We start from the raw sequence: 18,321 nt of genomic DNA on the forward strand, positions 1-18,321 counted from the left end.
ATTATTATTATTATTATTATTATTATTTGGATGTTTTCTGTTTTTCTTTTTTTGACCTATGACATTGGTGTGTGCCGGCTGTGGGTTTTAAATTAATATCAGCCAATTCTTTTAGCCTTAATAAAAGATTGTTTGTACTGAGATTCACGCCTCTTGCTCTTTTCATGTGGAACGTATTTGTGTGCCCTTATTTGGGTTATTTTCCCCGGTAGTCCGGGGTGGCGTAGTCACTACAACTGGGCCCCTTGCTACACAAGGTTGTATTTTAAAGACAAGATACGGTCCAGGGATATTACTAGGATTCTAGTTCAACTTGTCTTCCTCTACCCTTATATATAGGCACAATCCAAGATGCAAAAATACATAAATACATGTAAAATTATTCATTTGAGGAGGCCTGCTCATATTCAAAATCATCTGTAACACCATGATGTAGCCACTAGATGCTATTAATCTAATTCGAGATCTAATTAATCACAAATCGATCACACATCAACTTTAGATGAGAATATGCCCCCCAAAATATCATTTAAAACATTATTGTGCTGCACGACGAGTAAAGCATTGAATAGACATTACAAAAAGTAGTTTATTTATTTTTGCTTTTCCTTTGTCACTATGTGAGTATGTGAAAAATACTTTTCTTTCGGATTCACTAAAAAAGCACTTCAGGAAAACCAATTCTTTCTTTCTAGTAACATTTTAGTCTAATAGAGAAGCTAGTATAACTCAGCCACCAGTTTAGCTGTTTTACAGAACTAAAATATACAAACATAACAGGAAAAGCACAGCTTTTCTTTCACCGTTAGTGGCAGTAAGAAAAAAAGTGTGATCTACTTGTGAGTTTACATTCACTATAAAATGTTTTTTTTTTATTTTTTTTTTAGTCCGAGTAAAGCATTATGTGTCTGGAAATGTACTGTAATATCAATACAGATTATTTAGGACGTATTATCTAACATAACTTGGGCAAACATTTTCACATAATATTGTTTCCAAATAAAAGCCTAAAACTTTCATCAGTAGGTGGCAGTAATGGACTGCAGAATAGCACTAGGTATAGGGCTAACTAACAAATAAAAATCCACCACCAGAGGTCAGTCGAGAAGAACTGAAGAGTTTTAGAACCAAGAAAGGTAGTTTTTTTTTTTTTTAAGAATTGCTCCTGGATTCAGATAGGTTTAAAGTCTGTGCTGCTGTTGCTGATACGAAAGAAACATGTTTCTCACCCATCATACTTCTGAAAACCACATGCATCTACACAGTCACATTAATCTTGCTTCCTTTTCCCCCCAAAGCTGAAATCCACTCTAATGTGAAGGTGTTATATTTGCATACAAACTGTAGCCAAAGCTGTAGTCTAATATCCACAACTATTTAACACTTTCAGCATTTCATAAATAAAATAAATTTAAGAAACTAAAATTCATTTAAATATTTCGTTTTCTCCCTACCATAAAATGCATTCAGTAACATTAGAATGTGGGCGTACAAGTACAGTATATACAATAATGTAAACAATATAAGTAGGATGTAGATACATTCATATGGTAATATAAGAATGTGATTAGGGGCCAGGCTTAAACTCTAAAGGGTCCTTGGTCTGAAAAATGTTGAAAGACCCAAATACCACTGTATTTTCTCAGAAACTAATCCTGTCCCATCCCATCCCAGTCCCACTACCTCTACATGGTCAAATCACAGAGATAGCTACGTACATACAGTATCTGGATCTAAAATGGACAGCGTCACTTCCTATTACCAACATGACGTGTATTTGCGGTCAGAAAAGAGAACTAAACTGTTATATTTGAAGATTACATCTTCTTAAGTTCAACAGTAGAATGCACATGACCACAAATCTATGTGGTTGAAAACACCACTCACTGTACGTCAGACGCATAAGGTCATAAACTGTTTCCAAACTTTCCATCTGGTTTACAGAGCAATTTTAACACCCCAAAAGAACTGCATTATTAATGATGTACAGTCTGGGAAAAATCTTGGGCTAGTGACGAGTTGTTTCTGCAGTTATTAGGCCTAAGTAAACAATGCTTGCCTCATTATTCACATGCTGTTTAGTTTCAGAGTCTGAGGGAAGCAGATAAAATATGAATCAGTGATGAATCTACTTTTTGTCTTCGTATGATTTTTGTTTTGTTTTGCTGTAGCGTAGACAATCTATAACTTCTGTCAGATGTGATCATGCCCCTTCTTTGTACGCTGCCCAGCGTAACCGTATGTTTACCTGTCAAGCGGAATCACATTTTGGCATTTTTTTTTTTAAGCGTGTTAAAGTGCTCAGATCTGTCCAGCGATGAAAATCTTACGTTTTCACTCATCACTTTTGGTCTTTTTTATTTTATTCAGCCTTTATGACGGTTAAAACATCGTTGATGATAAACTATCCAAACTATCAAAATTATAATCTTTCAATTTCTGGCTTTTCGTATATGGACTGTTTCCTTGAATGCGCTAATTGATTGACAGGCATAAAGCACCTCAATAAGCCTTTTGATTGGCTAATCTGACAGCGGCCTGCGTCTACTTTTTTTGTACTGTTTACAGAAACTAGAGCTTTGTCCGAAACTGCTCCCTATCCCCTATATAGTACACTATATCGAGTGTCTGCCATTTTATAGTGCTGTCCGAAGTCTGAGTGAATGAGTTCATTCCCTACATTCGTTAAATATTTTTACCCACAATCCTCTCTGGGTTTGAGTGTACAACCCATAGATATGTATAGATTCCTCATTCGACCGCTCCAAGCACGTAGACGCGTCCGCCATCTTGCAACGGTCAACTTGACGTAATTCACCATAATAATCAAAGAATATTCAAAGATGCCACAATCCTCAGCCGAAGGTTGTAAAAACCACCAGGATTTAAATTGTTGGTTTGTGTTTTTAACATGTATTACCTCAATATTACGGGTTTTTAAACGAAAGTACCATTTAAATGCCTTTTTAGCCAAGGGCTTCATCTTGTTGTATTGTGTTAGTTTAGCAAAAGCCTCTTCTGAAGTCTGCTGAAGATACAAATATTCATACATGTGTATAATTAGTTGCAGTGCAGATGCATTGGCAACTTGCTCTTGAGTGTTCATGGATATTCCAATATGGCGGATGGCTTACGTATAGCGGCCCATCTATGGTACAACCAATGTAAACTCACTGAAGCACTATTTCCCATAATCCAATGCGGAGAGGACTGACGATGCTGACGATGAGCGAGTTTGAATGAGAGATGCCGTTTATATCTCTCCTATTTCTGCTTTAACCGTTATTTCTTGTATTATTAATATTAAACTATATTATATAGGTATTAACTCAGTTTAATGTTTCACAAATTTACTGAGGTGGCGTTGCTGTCTGTCAGATCTGTGCGATATGTTAGGATTGTTATTTTAGTGAAACCTTCAGGGAGTAGATAATTTTTTTTTTACAACTTTTCTATATAAAATAGAGTACAGCACCTGTAGGACAACAAAGGTACATCTGTGGCAACATTTCCACAGATAGCCTAAAGTTTAAGCAGGTTGCATGTTAACAGTCTCTTGCATGCAAATACATGAATGTTATCGGTTTTTCAAATGTACAGAAATCTTGAAACCTGACCACCTCTGTAAGTGTGAACAGTGAGACTCATGGTGAAAGATAACACAGGATTATTTTACACAAATGGAATCAAAAAAGCCAAATATTGACCCAAAAAGTGTCTTTATTGTGAGGAGGTTACATTAGCAAAAACTTATATAAGTAACAGATCGTCATCATAATTATGTTGTCTTAAATGACACATTACAAAAACATTCAGATTCATTCCATGTTCTTTTATAAACTAGTTTATACTTTAAGATATAGGTTGATTATCTGCAATACTTTATCTTTCGGTACAAAACACTCTTTTTAGAGATACATTAGTAAGACAAATGACAGACGAGTCAAAAAGATAAACAATTCAAACAACATACATTCTGGATTGTTTAACCCCATAGCTTCAATATGCTGATCAGTTAGTGACAATGCATTTGTCGGCGAGTACAATAATTGCATTCTTTTTTTTTTCAGTTTTGCTCAGACTCCACACTTGTCCAGTGCTTCCAAAATGGTTCAGAAGTTGGAGGACACAGGTCAACATGATTACAAGGTCCCGTGGCTTCCGACGTTCCTGCTGTCAATGATCTTGATGTTCTTCTTTACCCATGAGTCAGTGGGTTTGGCACACACGTAATGACCCTTCACAGTCTTGAACCTGTATTCAGAGAAATTCAATACCATCAAACACAAAGGAATTGCTCTGCTGGTCATATTAGTTCAAACCATTTTAAACATAACAATATTAATGATTATTAATATAACAAACGTAAAAGTTATTAAAAATATTAAATATATAAAAACAACAGATATAAAAATGGTTTTAATAATAATAATAATAACAACACTATTGTAATTTTTCTCCCACATACACAAAAACAGGGATATATTGTTGTGAAACTTACAGCACGGCTTCTTTGGGGCACTGCTGGCTTGTCATGCTGTACTCAACCACTTTTTGGATTGGCACAGGACGGGTTGAAAAGGTAAAACAGCACCTTTGTGGTCCAATACGCAAACCTAGATTAAGAATACACAAACAAGTTTTGTTAAAACCGTATACATCTAGACTGTATGTTGCACAGATTTTAATTAAATATTATACATATTTTAAATTGCCTTGTTTTTCAATATGTTAATTTATCTTTCTCCTCCATCTTACCTTCACTGAGGCTAACTGCGCACAGAAGCACCACCACTGCGGAGAAAATGATGAAGCGAGAGGCGGTCATTTTGGCTGTTCTGTTGTATTAGATTGGCTGGATGTACAGAGTCTGTTAGATGTAAAGCACTCAAGCTGGACTTGCTGCTGTGTGGCTCATTGTCCAGGCAGTCAGACTTTATACAGACTCTTCAGTGAGGGGAATATCCCTTTATGGGTGGAATTTGAGGAGGGAGATTTTGGTTTGAATTCACCCACACATAAAGAAAGTCCGGCAGTATCTGCCGTCATCCCACACGTGCTTCTGACCTTCACAAGTCATATTTAAGCAAAGCCTTTTTGAGGGACAGCCCTAACAGCAAAGCTTTCACTTCCTCTTTCGCTACAGTGGCTAAAAAACAAAACAACACTGGAGTACTGAACACAGTGTGCCATTATTATACTAGAAGGAAATGAGATGCATTAGACTCACACTCATGCCATTCCAAACACAAAAGCGTCATCAAAAGTGTCATGAATTTTGATGAATGTATTTGGTATTACAGAGGGGACACAGTTTTGTCTTGTCTTACCAAATATTGTGGATTTTAAACAGAGAAAAACATATGAGAAAATGCAAATAGTTTGGTCAAATATAACAATTTGGCTGGAAGGTCAGACTGTTCATTTTTGGGAGAACTACACCCTCCCAACTCATGCCATTCCAAACACAAAAGCGTCATCAAAAGCGTCATGAATTTTGATGAATGTATTTGGTATTAGAGGGGACACAGTTTTGTCTTGTCTTACCAAATATTGTGGATTTTAAACAGAGAAAAACATATGAGAAAATGCAAATAGTTTGGTCAAATATAACAATTTGGCTGGAAGGTCAGACTGTTCATTTTTGGGAGAACTACACCCTCCCAGTCAATTTTTAAAATATGAGTAAATTATGCAATAAATTATTCCTGTTTTTACAACAACAATAGCTTAATAAAATTATATTTTATTACTGCTAGAATACATACTTTAATAGAAAATGTGATTGAATATACGTAAATGTAAATTAAAAAAAAAACATTAGCATCTAATTTGATTCCTGTTTTTGTTCTGTTGCTGTAATAATAATGATAATTATTATTATTATTAACTCAATTAAATTACATTTTATTATTGTTATAATAAATACTTTTTTATAGAAAATGTGATTGAATGTATATAATAAGAGAAGAAAAAGAAGAAGAAATGAACCATATACTATAAACATATACAGTTGAAGTCAAAAGTTTACACACCCCTTGCAGAATCTGCTAAATGTTAATTATTTTACCAAAATAAGAGGGATCATACAAAATGCATGTTATTGTTTATTTTAGTAGTGACCTGAATAAGATCTTTCACATGAAAGGTGTTTACATATAGTCCACAAGAGAAAATAATAATTTAATTTATAAAAATGACCCCGTTTAAAAGAAAAAAAAAGTCTAGTTAGCTTAAATCTAATTGTTAAAATGTATTGCCGTTATGAACATCCTTAAAGACACGCTGGCACCACATTTAGAAGGCAAAAATGTCCCATCAAGTATCACATCCTCTTTCGAAAAGGGGTGCAAATGCATGACAAATGTCATCAGCAATGCTAATAGTGTGAACTTCTAGCATTTTTGTGTTTAGACACACATGGACAGTTTCACTTAAGATTCAAACACCCCCTCCTCAGCTAGAAAAGACCAAACAATCTTTTTTTTTTTTGGCTGACAATTAAAAGAAATTAAACTGTAATACCTAATTGAGCTTTAAAAAAAACTATAAATGTAATTGTTTTGAATCTCAGCTGAATCCAAATCTCAGCTGTTGGACATTGGATGGATGGAGATGAGTTTAATGTCCTCGGACGAAACAGCATTTCAGCAGACACACTTCAGTTTTTTTTTGTAAACTGTTTTGGCAGCCATATCACCCTGTAACCCAAGACTGGTTACCCACTGAAGCTAAGCAGGGCTGAGCCTGGAAGATGAGTTTAATGTCCTCGGACGAAACAGCATTTCAGCAGACACACTTCAGTTTTTTTTTTGTAAACTGTTTTGGCAGCCATATCACCCTGTAACCCAAGACTGGTTACGAAAAGCGCTATATAAATGTAATGAATTATTATTTTTTATTATTATAAAATATATAATTAAAATGTCAGTGTTTTAGAACCATGTACGTTAAGGTACATTCCTGATGATTCACAGATCAGTGTTTTATTCTGCAGAACTATTCAGCTAATGTGACCGTCCATTTGATTTTAAATCATGTCTTACCAAAGGGAAAGAACTTAGTGTCCATTACTCATATTCCCAGTGGAGTTTTTTTCTAGGTTATTGAATGTAACAGAGGTATCCTGTTGTTTCTTTTTTTTTTTTTTTTTAAGCTTCAAAGGAATCCCTTTAATAGCCTATTGGTAATTTGTGTTGCAAAATGCAAGGGAATTATTTGAGGGGCTTTTTAAAGCTTCTTTATGTAGCTGAGACAGCATTAAAATAGGCTAAATAATAAAAGACATAGAAAATGTTACAATAACATTCAAAGTATACTTGTCTTATGTTGCAATGCATTATTATGTAACATTATATTTATATGGCCAGCTGTGTACAAATATAGGTTGTCATTAACACACAAACACATATCAATATATTAGAAAGCAGATTTAATTCTGTTTTAATTTGCAGGGAAAAACTAACTAAATGAAAGCATATGATACATGTAAGACTATGCTGTATTATATCAGTGAAATATTAGATAGAAATTACAGCTTTAACTTCTCTATATTGTGGAAAATGTCCTCTTGCTTTGCAAAAAAAAATAAAAAATCTCTCAAGTCAGAAAGTTCCAGATCCCAAAGCTTAGACTATATTGTTGAAGACAATACAGCCGAGAAGCCAGCTGTACATCTCAATTGTAACACTCGGTCATATCATTTTGCTCACCAGTAGGGCTGTCGCGATTCGTCGATTTTATTCGACTATTCGATTTTTTTTTAAATCCTCCATTTAATTTTCCTCGCCTTATAACGTTCATTTGGGAACGCAACGTGCACCATTTCATCAGATTTGTAAGGTCAATAATTTATAACTCTACGCAAACACAGGAGTATACATCCCGGTTTCAAAATAAAATATTCATTTAATTAAAGTGGCTATAGCATTTCTGTCCTAAAGAAATGGCCAAATATTAATAAGATTAAGTGGAGATTTGAATGAAATGGGGCTTGGTCAATATTAAACAAGGATTAGATCGCACAGTAATGTGTAAAAATAATCATCAGGCCGTTGGTGCATGCCTTTGTTGTAATGCGTAATGTACATTAGCTCTATTGTTTATAATACATTATGCATTTTAACAATTTAGTTCAATAAAACATGATTTCTTGCTTTTGATACTTTATTTGAACTAATTATCATTGCCTCATTGCTATTATATATGTATTTTAAGTTATTTTAAAGGCTATTGATCACTTACATCAATTTTTATTACCACAAAAAAAATTATTATAATTATAGGGCACTATGAAATCAGTTTTATTTCTAAATTCAGTTTTTTTCCATTTTAATTTTTCTATACTCTGTTTTAATGGTTAAATAAAATGTTATTAATCAAAAAGCCTGTCTAATTAATTGAGTTTTACAGTTTTATCTTTACCAAATTCTGCTTTCCATTTAATGGTTCCATTAAATTGTAATAATCAAAAGCATCTCCAATTAATTGATCTTATTTAAAAAAAGAAAAGAAATACTGCACATTTACATTTTTCTCCTAAATAAATTCTGGTAAATACTCCTTTAAAACGTTTTTTTTTTAATTATAATTTTATTATTAGTAGACTAGAACACGTGGATATGTTGTCATTCGTACACTATAATACTGAACTTTGATTTCAGTGATTTGAGATGGACACTTGCTTCTTGCACTCTATGTTGCACTTTACTTTTTTACATTTGGATTTCATTTGGTTTAATGAAATATAGTTTAATAAAATATTCTTAAGTAAAATCGTTGATTTTTTTGTGGAATCGATAAATTAGTCGACAGATTAATCGAAAATAAAAATTAGTGGCAGCCCTACTCACCAATAAGCGGAAATAGTTATCTTTCAGTCTATTCCCACTTCACCTGCAATTGTTATCTCCCAACTCCTGCCAGCTGGTCTGTTTTTAAAAGCCTATGTCAAAACATCACATATATCATTTTAATTGTATCACAAAGCAATTATTACAGGTTCATACTCAGGGTGTTTGTCTTGTACCACGAAGAGACTAGTACATGCTATTCAGAGTCCTAGAGGTCTAATTAAGGCCTAATACAGGCCTACAGTTCCCTGATTTTATTTATAGGCTATCCTACAAACATGTACTATTTCTCTAATAAAAATATATCTTGCAGAACCCAGTGCATAAGAGGTGGTAATTTCTAAGACCTGTTCATGCCAACACATGCATTTACACATGCTGTTTCACTCTTTGCTTGTCAGTAGCTTTCCTCTTTATGACATAGAAATTATGATTATGACCATTTTAACTAAATGAGAAGTTACAGATGCAGTCAAGTAAGAATAACAACTTTGGATACACAAATACAAAATCACTAGCTCTTCACATTTCTACCTGCACAACTACAGTAGAAACTTTGTGTGGCAACAAGCCAAAGTAAGAAGAGACTAAATTCAGGTTATTGCAGGCCTTGTCTTATTCATAACGAGTCATTCTCTATCTACTGACCAGCTAATGTTACTTTATGGCTGATTTCAATTTCATCAATTTTGCAGAAAAAGACCAACATGAATAGGTATTAGTTTTAGTTCCTTTAACCGTTTGTATTTTTGGAATTATATCTTCATTTTTTTTTAATACAGTGAGTGCACTGTAGCGACTAGAAACAGAAGTAGCCTATTACAACAGCGAAACAGGAAAACACGCCAAACAAGATCACCGAGAGAGGAAATATACATATCCGACACCTCACGCGGTACATGCAGTGTTAAAATGGACATTGTGTGGCATAAGTGTCAAATACAGGCTATATTTGTAGCCTTACTTGCTTGGGGTGGAGCAGTTCGTTAAGATGTCACTTGTTCCAAGCTGCTGCATTATCTGTAGCTTGTGAAGAACTAGCGTTAAAGGGATAGTTCACCCAAAAATGAAAATTTGATGTTTATCTGCTTACCCCCAGGGCATCCAAGATGTAGGTGGCTTTGTTTCTTCAGCAGAACACATATGATGATTTTTAAGTCCAACCGTTGCAGTCTATTAGTCGTATAATGCATGGCAATGGTAACAAAATCTATGAGAGTAAAAAAAACATGCACAGACAAATCCAAATTAAACCCTGCAGCTCGTGACGACACATTGATGTCCTAAGACACGAAACGATCGGTTTGTGCCAGAAACATCAAATTTTCATTTTTGGGTGAACTATCCCTTTAAGGTTAATTGAAGTGAAAGTACGTGCTCCTGTCGCGCACAAGGTCAGTATTTTAGTATTGAATGTTTTATCAGGGAAACTCATTCATTAAGATCCATTAGGTGCAAAGTAATCAGCTGTACATTAGTTGGCATTAATATTGCAGTTTAGCAACCATGACGATTCAGCGGCCGCTCTGACTGATCCAGTGAGTTTGTTCAGTGAAGGAATCATTTAGACCGGCTCTCTTGATTCTTTTTGAATGATTTATTAAATGAACTGACTCACAGGAGTAATTTATTGACGAATCAAGCTACACTGGTTGCGATGTTTTTGATTCACTAAAAAGAACCAGCACGTAAGAGTCATTTGTTTGTGAATCGGACTGCACAGGATGTGCTTTTTGCATCCAGCACACGAGGAGCGCAGGATGCTTTGAAATGGCTGGATTACAGCTGCGAAAATTCACCGAATAACGGTAAATGTGAGTGCACCTTTATTATATAATACATATGTAAATACAAGTTATGCCCGCCGACGAACTTAATTGAAATAATATTTTGCATATTTCTGACATGGTATGAACACAGCCACATTTTGCAGGCCCCAATAAATAAAAGAGCCTAAAAAAATGCCTACATAGACTCACAGCTTAAAACAACTAATTTAGCCTGTAAGAAAGTAAATGTCGCCGTTAGTATCACATCTTCTTTCGGTCTATAGTTCAGGTCAGGACAAATGACATCAGTCATAATAAGAGTTCTTGCTCTGATCGAACAGCAAACACTTGCCAAAGTTCTACAAGCCATCTATTCTGCTGCTGTATGTTTAATCATGAAAACCTGAGCTGGATACATCATAAATTGACTGAACATAATGAACATAACTATTTAAAATACATTTTAGAAGATTTGTGATTTTTTTAAAGAAGAAAATAATAGCCCCTGGTTGTAGTGGTTGAGGGTGAAGTAAATGTATACTTGTGTAAATGTATTCATATACTTAGATCCAAAATGTGTGAATTTCATAAATGGCTCGTTTCTACTGTATGAAAACCTGAATAAGTGCATACCCAACCATCCTAAAACCAGTTAGGTGTCTAGTTGTTTACAGGAGATACGACGGTCTGCTTTTGAAGGATTTGTTACAACAGGTTCTTCCTGAAGTGATGTTGCATTCAACACTCATTTATTTATTCTACCTTGTAATCTGCTTCCTGTGGAATTTTTTCAGATATACAGAATGAGTACAATGAAAGTTTTGGACAGTACACAATTGTGCGGGATCTTTAATGGAAAACCATTTTTATAGTCATTGTTACTTTTTTTAAGTTTACTCAGTAAGATATTTTTTTAAAGAAATTAATATTTTTATTCAGCAAGGATGCATTAAACTGATCAAAAATGGCAGTAAAGACATTTATAATGTTACAAAAGATTTCTATTTCAAATAAATGATGCCTTTTAAATTTTCTATTCATCAAAGAAACACTGAAAATAGTTTTTTTTTTTTTAATTCATAGATATTTATATGGTAATTCCACTGGGAAAAAATGTGAAACAAAACTCTAAACTCATTTTTTAACGAATAATCAATATGCACACACTTTGAATCAAAGAGGGATTTTTTAATAAAAAGCAGAACCAAAATGCATTTAAAAAGAGCTGACACTGAGAAAGCTTTTCCCTTTCCATTTTCCCCTTGAGAGCCTGACCAGCTGAAAGCTTGCAGCAAGCCGCATTCCTCGAAATTTAAAAAAAAAAGAAAAGAGAAACAACAACAAAAAGTACATAGTCTCGAAAACAATATATAAAGAACAGTAAGATCTTAATGGACAGCGATGAGAGTGAGAAATTGTGAAGCTTCATTATTTCACTGCATGCATCTCTACTACAGCTCTGCCTGTCTGACCCTTTAACAATGACCTTGAAAAATGACGTCAGTTTAGATACGATAGGAAGAGTTTAATTTCAGATTAAATGAACATGGGTTACCAAGAGATAATCTGAATCATACCCTGTTGCTCCCTTATAAGCATTAGTACTGGTGGATCTGGATAGGGTTAATTATTATGGCACACTGACCTGATTGAAGAATGTTGCGCAAGATTAAAGTTAGTGGCGGGAGGGTGCACTGGGACTAGATCAATGCTGCATTTCATCCAAAGTTTGACGTGGGATGTTTCTATCACTGGCTTCCAACCACAACCTTTTTTTTTTTTTTTTGGAAAAAAGAAATTGAATTCCATTAAACAAATAAAATGATTTGCAGAATGAATACATTCAAGTTTACAATTATTTTTACGAAAAATTTGTTTAGACTTTTTAGTGACTTTTCACAGTTTTTTTTTTTTGGCCTTGTATATTAAATAAAATAAAAAATAAACAAAAAATGTGATATCTTTTATTTATTAATATTTATCAAATACTGACAAAACTCATGTAAAATGTGTTTTTAACTAGACATTGTCATGGACAGTAACTCTTAAGAGTCGGTTCTTTTTAGTGAATCAGCTATGTATATGAGTGATGTTTTTGAATCAGTTATTTTTGGTCAATCAAAAACATACAGTGCAAGCAATAAAGTCCGATTCCTAAACACACGATGAACAATCGTCGTAACTATGCTGTTATAAATCTCTCTGTAAGTTGCAATAAGCTGCATGTGTTTGATTCACCAAAAAGAACAAAATCAAAAGAGTCATGTGGTTGAGTTGATTTATAAATCAAAGAATCAACTGAAAGGAGTAATTTATTCAGGAAACAATCTTCCCTGGTTGCACTGTATTTATTTTGATTCAACAAAAAGAATCTACTCTAAAGGGTCATTCATTCAGGTAACTGGATTTCCCTTGTTGTGCCGTATGTTTTTGATTCACCAAAAAGAATTGACTCAAAAGAGTCAATCATTCAGGAACCGGACTTCAGTGCATGCTTTGTATGTTTTTGATTGACCAAAAAGACTCAAAAGCATCTCTCATATTTGTTGTTGATTCACTAAAAAGATCCAAGTCTTAAGAGTTACTCGCCATGCTCAGAACCTTTCAAACCAATGATGAAGAAATGCTTTCTGTTATTATTTTTGTATTTTAGTATGTATTTCCACATCTACGGAGAATGCGCATGCAAAAACCATCAACACAACCGAATGCCTTTTGGATCTGGTGCTTCAGTTGCATTCCCTTGCGCATTCAGAACTGAACGGAACACAGCATTTGATATGGAAATTCTAAAGTTGTTTATAGGCATACTGATTGGCCAATTAGTCTGTCAGTCAAAACAGGGCAGAGCTCTACACTACATAGCTGTAAACCTCTAACACAGCAAAAAGCAGATAAATGCATCATGGGGAATGTAGTCATTTGTAAAAAGCACATAATGTCAAATCTACGAACCATAGTAATAATAAGAATAATGATAATAATAACAATAATAGCAATAATAACAACTTATAACAAGAGAATTTTAGAGAGTATAAAAGCAATTGTGTTAACACATGAAGAGCGAGCTTCGGTGGGTCTACCTGGGTAGTTCTTGGGGTACCGTTGCCTGATAAGTTGTAAACATTTGCAGGGGATGACAATCTTGGCTCAAATATGTAAACAGTGAACTCTGCGATGCCTTTTACGACATCATTCTCCTGTGATGGAGCCACAGCAATACTGCAAGAAGGAAAAGTGTTAGGGGAGGGGGCTTGTGTGTGAAAAATAGCCTGTTAATTGCGTCTCGGGGGTTCACGTCAAACATGCAGGCCATGACAAACATGGCAGTGCACTGAGAAACATGCATCAACCAACAGTTTGGGGTTAAATCCCCATGAATTGCTCAGTTTTCCCGTAGTTTGCAGTGATGACGCCACTGCCATACTTCAGGACTTGATCATTGTATCCCAGCGGTCAACAAAACATGTTCTCAATCGTTTAACTTAGTGTTACATGAGGCCATACAATGCAACCTTGATCAGTATTGTATATCAGTATTTAAACTCCCTAAAAAGATGGCGCGAGGCCATAGAAACCTTAGAAAGACGTTAGAAAAGAAAGACACTTGCTGAGGTCTTTTGAAGAATGCTGAGGGATAGATCTTGCGGTGGACTAACTTTGAACACACAGACGTACACGTCCTTGTCCATATTGTGTGACAGGATGACTGGAACAGTCAATGTACGCATTCTTCCATGCAACAGCCTTCATTCGGATATCCGGGTCATGGCACCAGAAAATGGCCTCCACCCCTTTAAGGGCCCCAGAGAAGCTTCAGAAGTGCAGTGGTGAGTAAATCTTTAATTTTGTTCTTCAGATCAGATGTAAACACGGACAGTCCAGGGGTGGATGGAGAACCAAGGTCCACAAAATCACACACCTTTACGCTGCTTTGAGCTGATTGGTGGTTTTCTCCTTTCCTTCACCCCCCTCTCTTGTCTGTGTTCTCCATCTATGTCTTCCATCGTTTTTTATGACTTACCAACCCTCTCAATCACCCTGCCCTCATCTGTCGGGAAGCTTGACGAATGCCTCCTCCTGCTGTTTTTCCTTTCACTCACTTCTCTCTCTCTCTCTTTGCCTCTCCCCTCTCTCTCCGTGGCATTAATTTTTTGAATTATGGCCGGGTCCTAAGTCTCCTCTTCTCCAGTTGACACAACAAATCTTGCAGCCACTGAGAGGTGGTCAGTCAATCCAGCAAGTTGAGTGATGAAGCTGAACTCCTCTATATCCTTTAAGGGGTGATAGATTTGAGAAGTTTTTAATAACTATTAAAATAACAGCAAGAAATAAATCATATAGAAATTTATACCTCTGTGAATATGTGAATTAAAAAAGATGTGTCAGATACTATTTATCTTTTTGGATGCTATTCCAACACTGCTCCATGGGATGGCACCAAAGGGTTAAGTAGGCCTAAGCGTAACTAAACATAATAGGTTATTTCTTGACTATAATACTGTACAGTAGTTATGCACCAATGAAGCTAGTAACACAATTTTTTCACTATATAGGTTTTGGCATCTGACGCCGTTTATTCTCTCAGAGACGACGAGAGACGAATCTACTTCAACATATGCTAATAACGGTATATTATAGCTAACTGTTTTAATTTATTCTCTTAATATTTCTCTTGTGGCCCGTACATAGTGAAAAAAAATGAGAAGAAACATATTTCGTGTTAAACAGGTTATTTTTGAAAGTCAGCTCTTTAAAAGTATAGCTTTTTATTTCATTATTTTTATTTATGACTGCAGTGTTAACATTTTAATTATAGGCCTATATTTTATTGTATAACAGACCTGTTTTAAAATACCTTTTTTAAAACATTTTATTTGAGAAGTAAATAGCCTTATCTTTTGTTATCCTCACAGCGTGTCAGTTATGCGGTTTTGCGGGGCAAATTAATTGTAATTTTAATTTAATAATAAAATGTAACAATAAATGTAACTTCATAATAATAATGGGCCTAATAAAAATAAGAATGTAACAGACCTACATAAAATGGAAATGCCAAATCCTCCTAATATTGCCAATAGATGTTTTTGACAATATCTCTGGCTATCGTCGATACAAGATCATCGTGTTTCAACGCACCCCAGCAAGGGGAGTGTTATTACGGGGCAGACAGCACGTTGCCTGTTACGTCGTTTGGGCTGCCTTGTTGAGCGCAGTGGCACTGAGAACATTATATTTCACACACTTTCAGCTCTTTTATTCTCCAAATGTAATAGGATTAGTCCAACGAATCGTTCGGTTTGAAATGCGTACCAAACCAAAAGCCTCGTGCAATGGTTCAATACAAATACGTGTATCGTTACACGTAATAAATATATATATATATACACACAGTATGTATATATACACTATATACTGAGCACAATAGGCAATATGCATCTGTACCTCAGTATATGAGTATGTTCACTAAGATGTACAGTACACAAGGCATACTGTGTGAAATACTGTATCGTATAATGCAAAGCGCTCAATTTTACCTTCCATTTCCAGTGTGATAAACAAACCGGAGGTAATACAGCTGCACCCTAATATTCACCCTAATATATAATAAATGTTAATAATTATTTAATATATTAAAATGCAGTTTTAAATTACATTTGACCTTTTTCTTGACAAATTATCTGATCTCCATGGAAGCCCGTTTCCGCCACTGAATAGAAAATAAAAAAAGTAATTGCGACTTTTTATCTCGCAATTCTGACTTTTTTTCTTGCAATTGTGATTTTACAACTCACAATTCTGACTTTTTTCTTTTGTGAGTTATAAAGTCAGAATTGCGATATTTGTAATAAAAAAATATAATAATAATAATAATAATAATTTCCAAGACAACTGGATGCCATGTCGCAAAAAAAAAAAAAGCTAGAAAAATGTATTCTGGAATATTGTTTCACTTTTTAAAATTTGTGTTTTAAAAATATATATATTTTTTAAATTGGTAGGTAGCAATAGTGTTAATTTAGTATTATTTATATACTGTTTTAGCATTTATTCAAATTCTACATGACCTTCTATTTTGAAGTAATTTTGTTATGTGCTTTTGTCATTTTTATTAGTATACACACACACGCGCACACACACACATCTGTTTTATTTAACAGTAGCAGCACTGGGCAATATGAATTATCTAATATTTTATTTTGAATATAACCTAAATGTTTCAAAAGTAGCATGCTACACTGTTGTCATATGACCTATTTATGACACATTTAGTGGCATCCAGTTGACATTTTTTCTAAAGATAAAAAAGTAAAGTTAATTTACTGTAAAAATATCAGAACTCTTGGGTGTCCCATCAAATAATAAGAAATGAAAGTCTTGTTTAAAATCATGGCTGTTATTATTTTTTTGTCACACTAGAAATGAAAAACCAAACAAACCTGCACTGCATTGTGGGATATGATACCCAGTGCAGTATGTTCTTTATACTACAGATACAGCACAAGCAGTATGATAATATTTTATTCCAAACAGGCATGAACATGCTACTCAACAGGAGGTCCTTTGTTTATTGACCTCCCATGTGCAGTCCCATGTTCCTGCATTCACTGTGAATTTTAGTCACAGTGTTTAGTCATTATTTGCATAATGCACTCGAAAAGGGAAGTAGGTTTATTAATCAGAACTCACCACTTTCCAATCTTGCTGCAGGCCTTCCTCTTTATAAAGGATGTAATCGATTCTCCTGCCATTGCCTTTCAGGGGGATTTTGCGCCCCTTCTGGCTGGGACAATGGTTCTTGCTAGCAGGGAACACCAGGTACTCTTTTCTCCCCTCTTCATTCTCCATAACTCTGTCAGAGAAATGCAGAATGACTGAGTATGTCTGTCGTGAATGCATAATCTATATACATATATTTGCATTTGTGTTCAGTTTACTTTTGTAGGCTCTCTGGTGAGCTGACTTCCTCATCATACAGACCACTCGTGTCCAGCAGTGTACCTGTATAATATGCACATGCAAACACACACATAAAGTTTATATGAACTGGAGATATAGATTTTTAACATATTTATACCCTGACAGTACGACCATTTAGAAGACCCTTAAATCATTCAAGTAGCAGATATTTGACATCTCTGTGCAATCAAGGTCTCTTGAGAGCAACTAGAGGGACAAAACCCACTGGGACTGCTGAGAGTAACACCAATGTTAAAATAAGCTCAAGGGAAATCTGTATGAGTCACGACTGTGCTTCTGACATACACATGTATCTAATGTGCCATCTGCACCTTACCTTTCCTCGTCAGACTGATTGTTCCAGTACTTTCCATTAAGGTGCTATTTGTGACTACTGTTCTTTATTTAAGGATTTCAATGGGCCTCTAAAAACCTCTTTAAATGTTTTGAAAATGAATCATGGGGTACCAGATTCATGAAGCCTACTGAAATGAGAAAGGCTTATCATTTATAACAAAATCACAAAATGTTAAACAAGTATGAATAACTTCCTACCTATAAAATATCTGAATAATAAATCTTTGTGAAGTTTGTTACACGATATCTATAGTCGTATTCAGACAGAACAAGTTTTTCATTAGGAAGTCAGATAAATCCTTGTTTTGCAGATGTACTTTCATTGTAATCAAACACATCCAGGTTTTTTCAAATAGTGAAGTGATAGTATAGATAAATTAAAA

General features: G+C 34.7%; 2 protein-coding genes across 8 annotated transcripts in view; both read right to left on the minus strand.

Moving 5' to 3' along the window:
* Window positions 1-3,709: 3,709 nt before the first annotated feature.
* Window positions 3,710-12,145, minus strand: LOC107654156 (monocyte chemotactic protein 1B-like). Of its 4 annotated transcripts, none has more exons than XM_016441115.1 (5): window positions 9,817-9,906; window positions 8,853-8,944; window positions 4,759-4,855; window positions 4,502-4,616; window positions 3,710-4,254 (listed from the first exon to the last, which is right to left on the minus strand). In XM_016441115.1, the coding sequence occupies exons 3-5, from the start codon at window positions 4,826-4,828 to the stop codon at window positions 4,143-4,145; spliced, it is 297 nt and encodes a 98-aa protein (XP_016296601.1). In that variant the 5' UTR covers window positions 4,829-4,855; window positions 8,853-8,944; window positions 9,817-9,906; the 3' UTR covers window positions 3,710-4,142. The 4 variants fall into 4 exon arrangements, with proteins under 4 accessions (XP_016296601.1, XP_016296598.1, XP_016296600.1 ...); XM_016441112.1 differs by having other exon boundaries at window positions 4,759-4,967; XM_016441114.1 differs by lacking the exons at window positions 8,853-8,944; window positions 9,817-9,906 and adding an exon at window positions 12,135-12,145 and having other exon boundaries at window positions 4,759-4,934.
* LOC107654155 (sphingomyelin phosphodiesterase 3-like) overlaps window positions 6,424-18,321 on the minus strand; it is a 59,390-nt gene continuing 47,492 nt past the window's right edge. For 2 of the 4 annotated variants that reach the window (XM_016441110.1, XM_016441111.1), the window contains 3 exons: window positions 17,560-17,623; window positions 17,312-17,474; window positions 12,608-14,895 (listed from right to left, as the gene is read on the minus strand). In XM_016441110.1, the coding sequence (XP_016296596.1) occupies window positions 14,794-14,895; window positions 17,312-17,474; window positions 17,560-17,623 (329 nt within the window). In that variant the 3' untranslated portion in view covers window positions 12,608-14,793. Of the gene's footprint in view, window positions 6,434-11,720; window positions 12,391-12,607; window positions 14,896-17,311; window positions 17,475-17,559; window positions 17,624-18,321 lie in introns of those variants that run through there. The other 2 variants (XR_001630310.1, XR_001630311.1) reach the window with 2 other exon arrangements.

The sequence above is a fragment of the Sinocyclocheilus anshuiensis genome, unplaced genomic scaffold (genome assembly GCF_001515605.1).
Source record: "Sinocyclocheilus anshuiensis isolate Anshui unplaced genomic scaffold, SAMN03320099.WGS_v1.1 scaffold115, whole genome shotgun sequence".
NCBI lineage: Eukaryota > Metazoa > Chordata > Actinopteri > Cypriniformes > Cyprinidae > Sinocyclocheilus > Sinocyclocheilus anshuiensis.

Bases quoted from the DNA above. Each gene is read 5' to 3' on its own strand.
- LOC107654156 (XM_016441114.1), bottom strand. From the start codon at position 4,828: ATGACCGCCTCTCGCTTCATCATTTTCTCCGCAGTGGTGGTGCTTCTG. The intron at 4,617-4,758 runs GTAAGATGGAGG...TTCTTAATCTAG, and splicing joins CGCAGTTAGCCTCAGTGAAG to GTTTGCGTATTGGACCACAA. The intron at 4,255-4,501 runs GTAAGTTTCACA...CTCTGAATACAG, and splicing joins TGCCCCAAAGAAGCCGTGCT to GTTCAAGACTGTGAAGGGTC.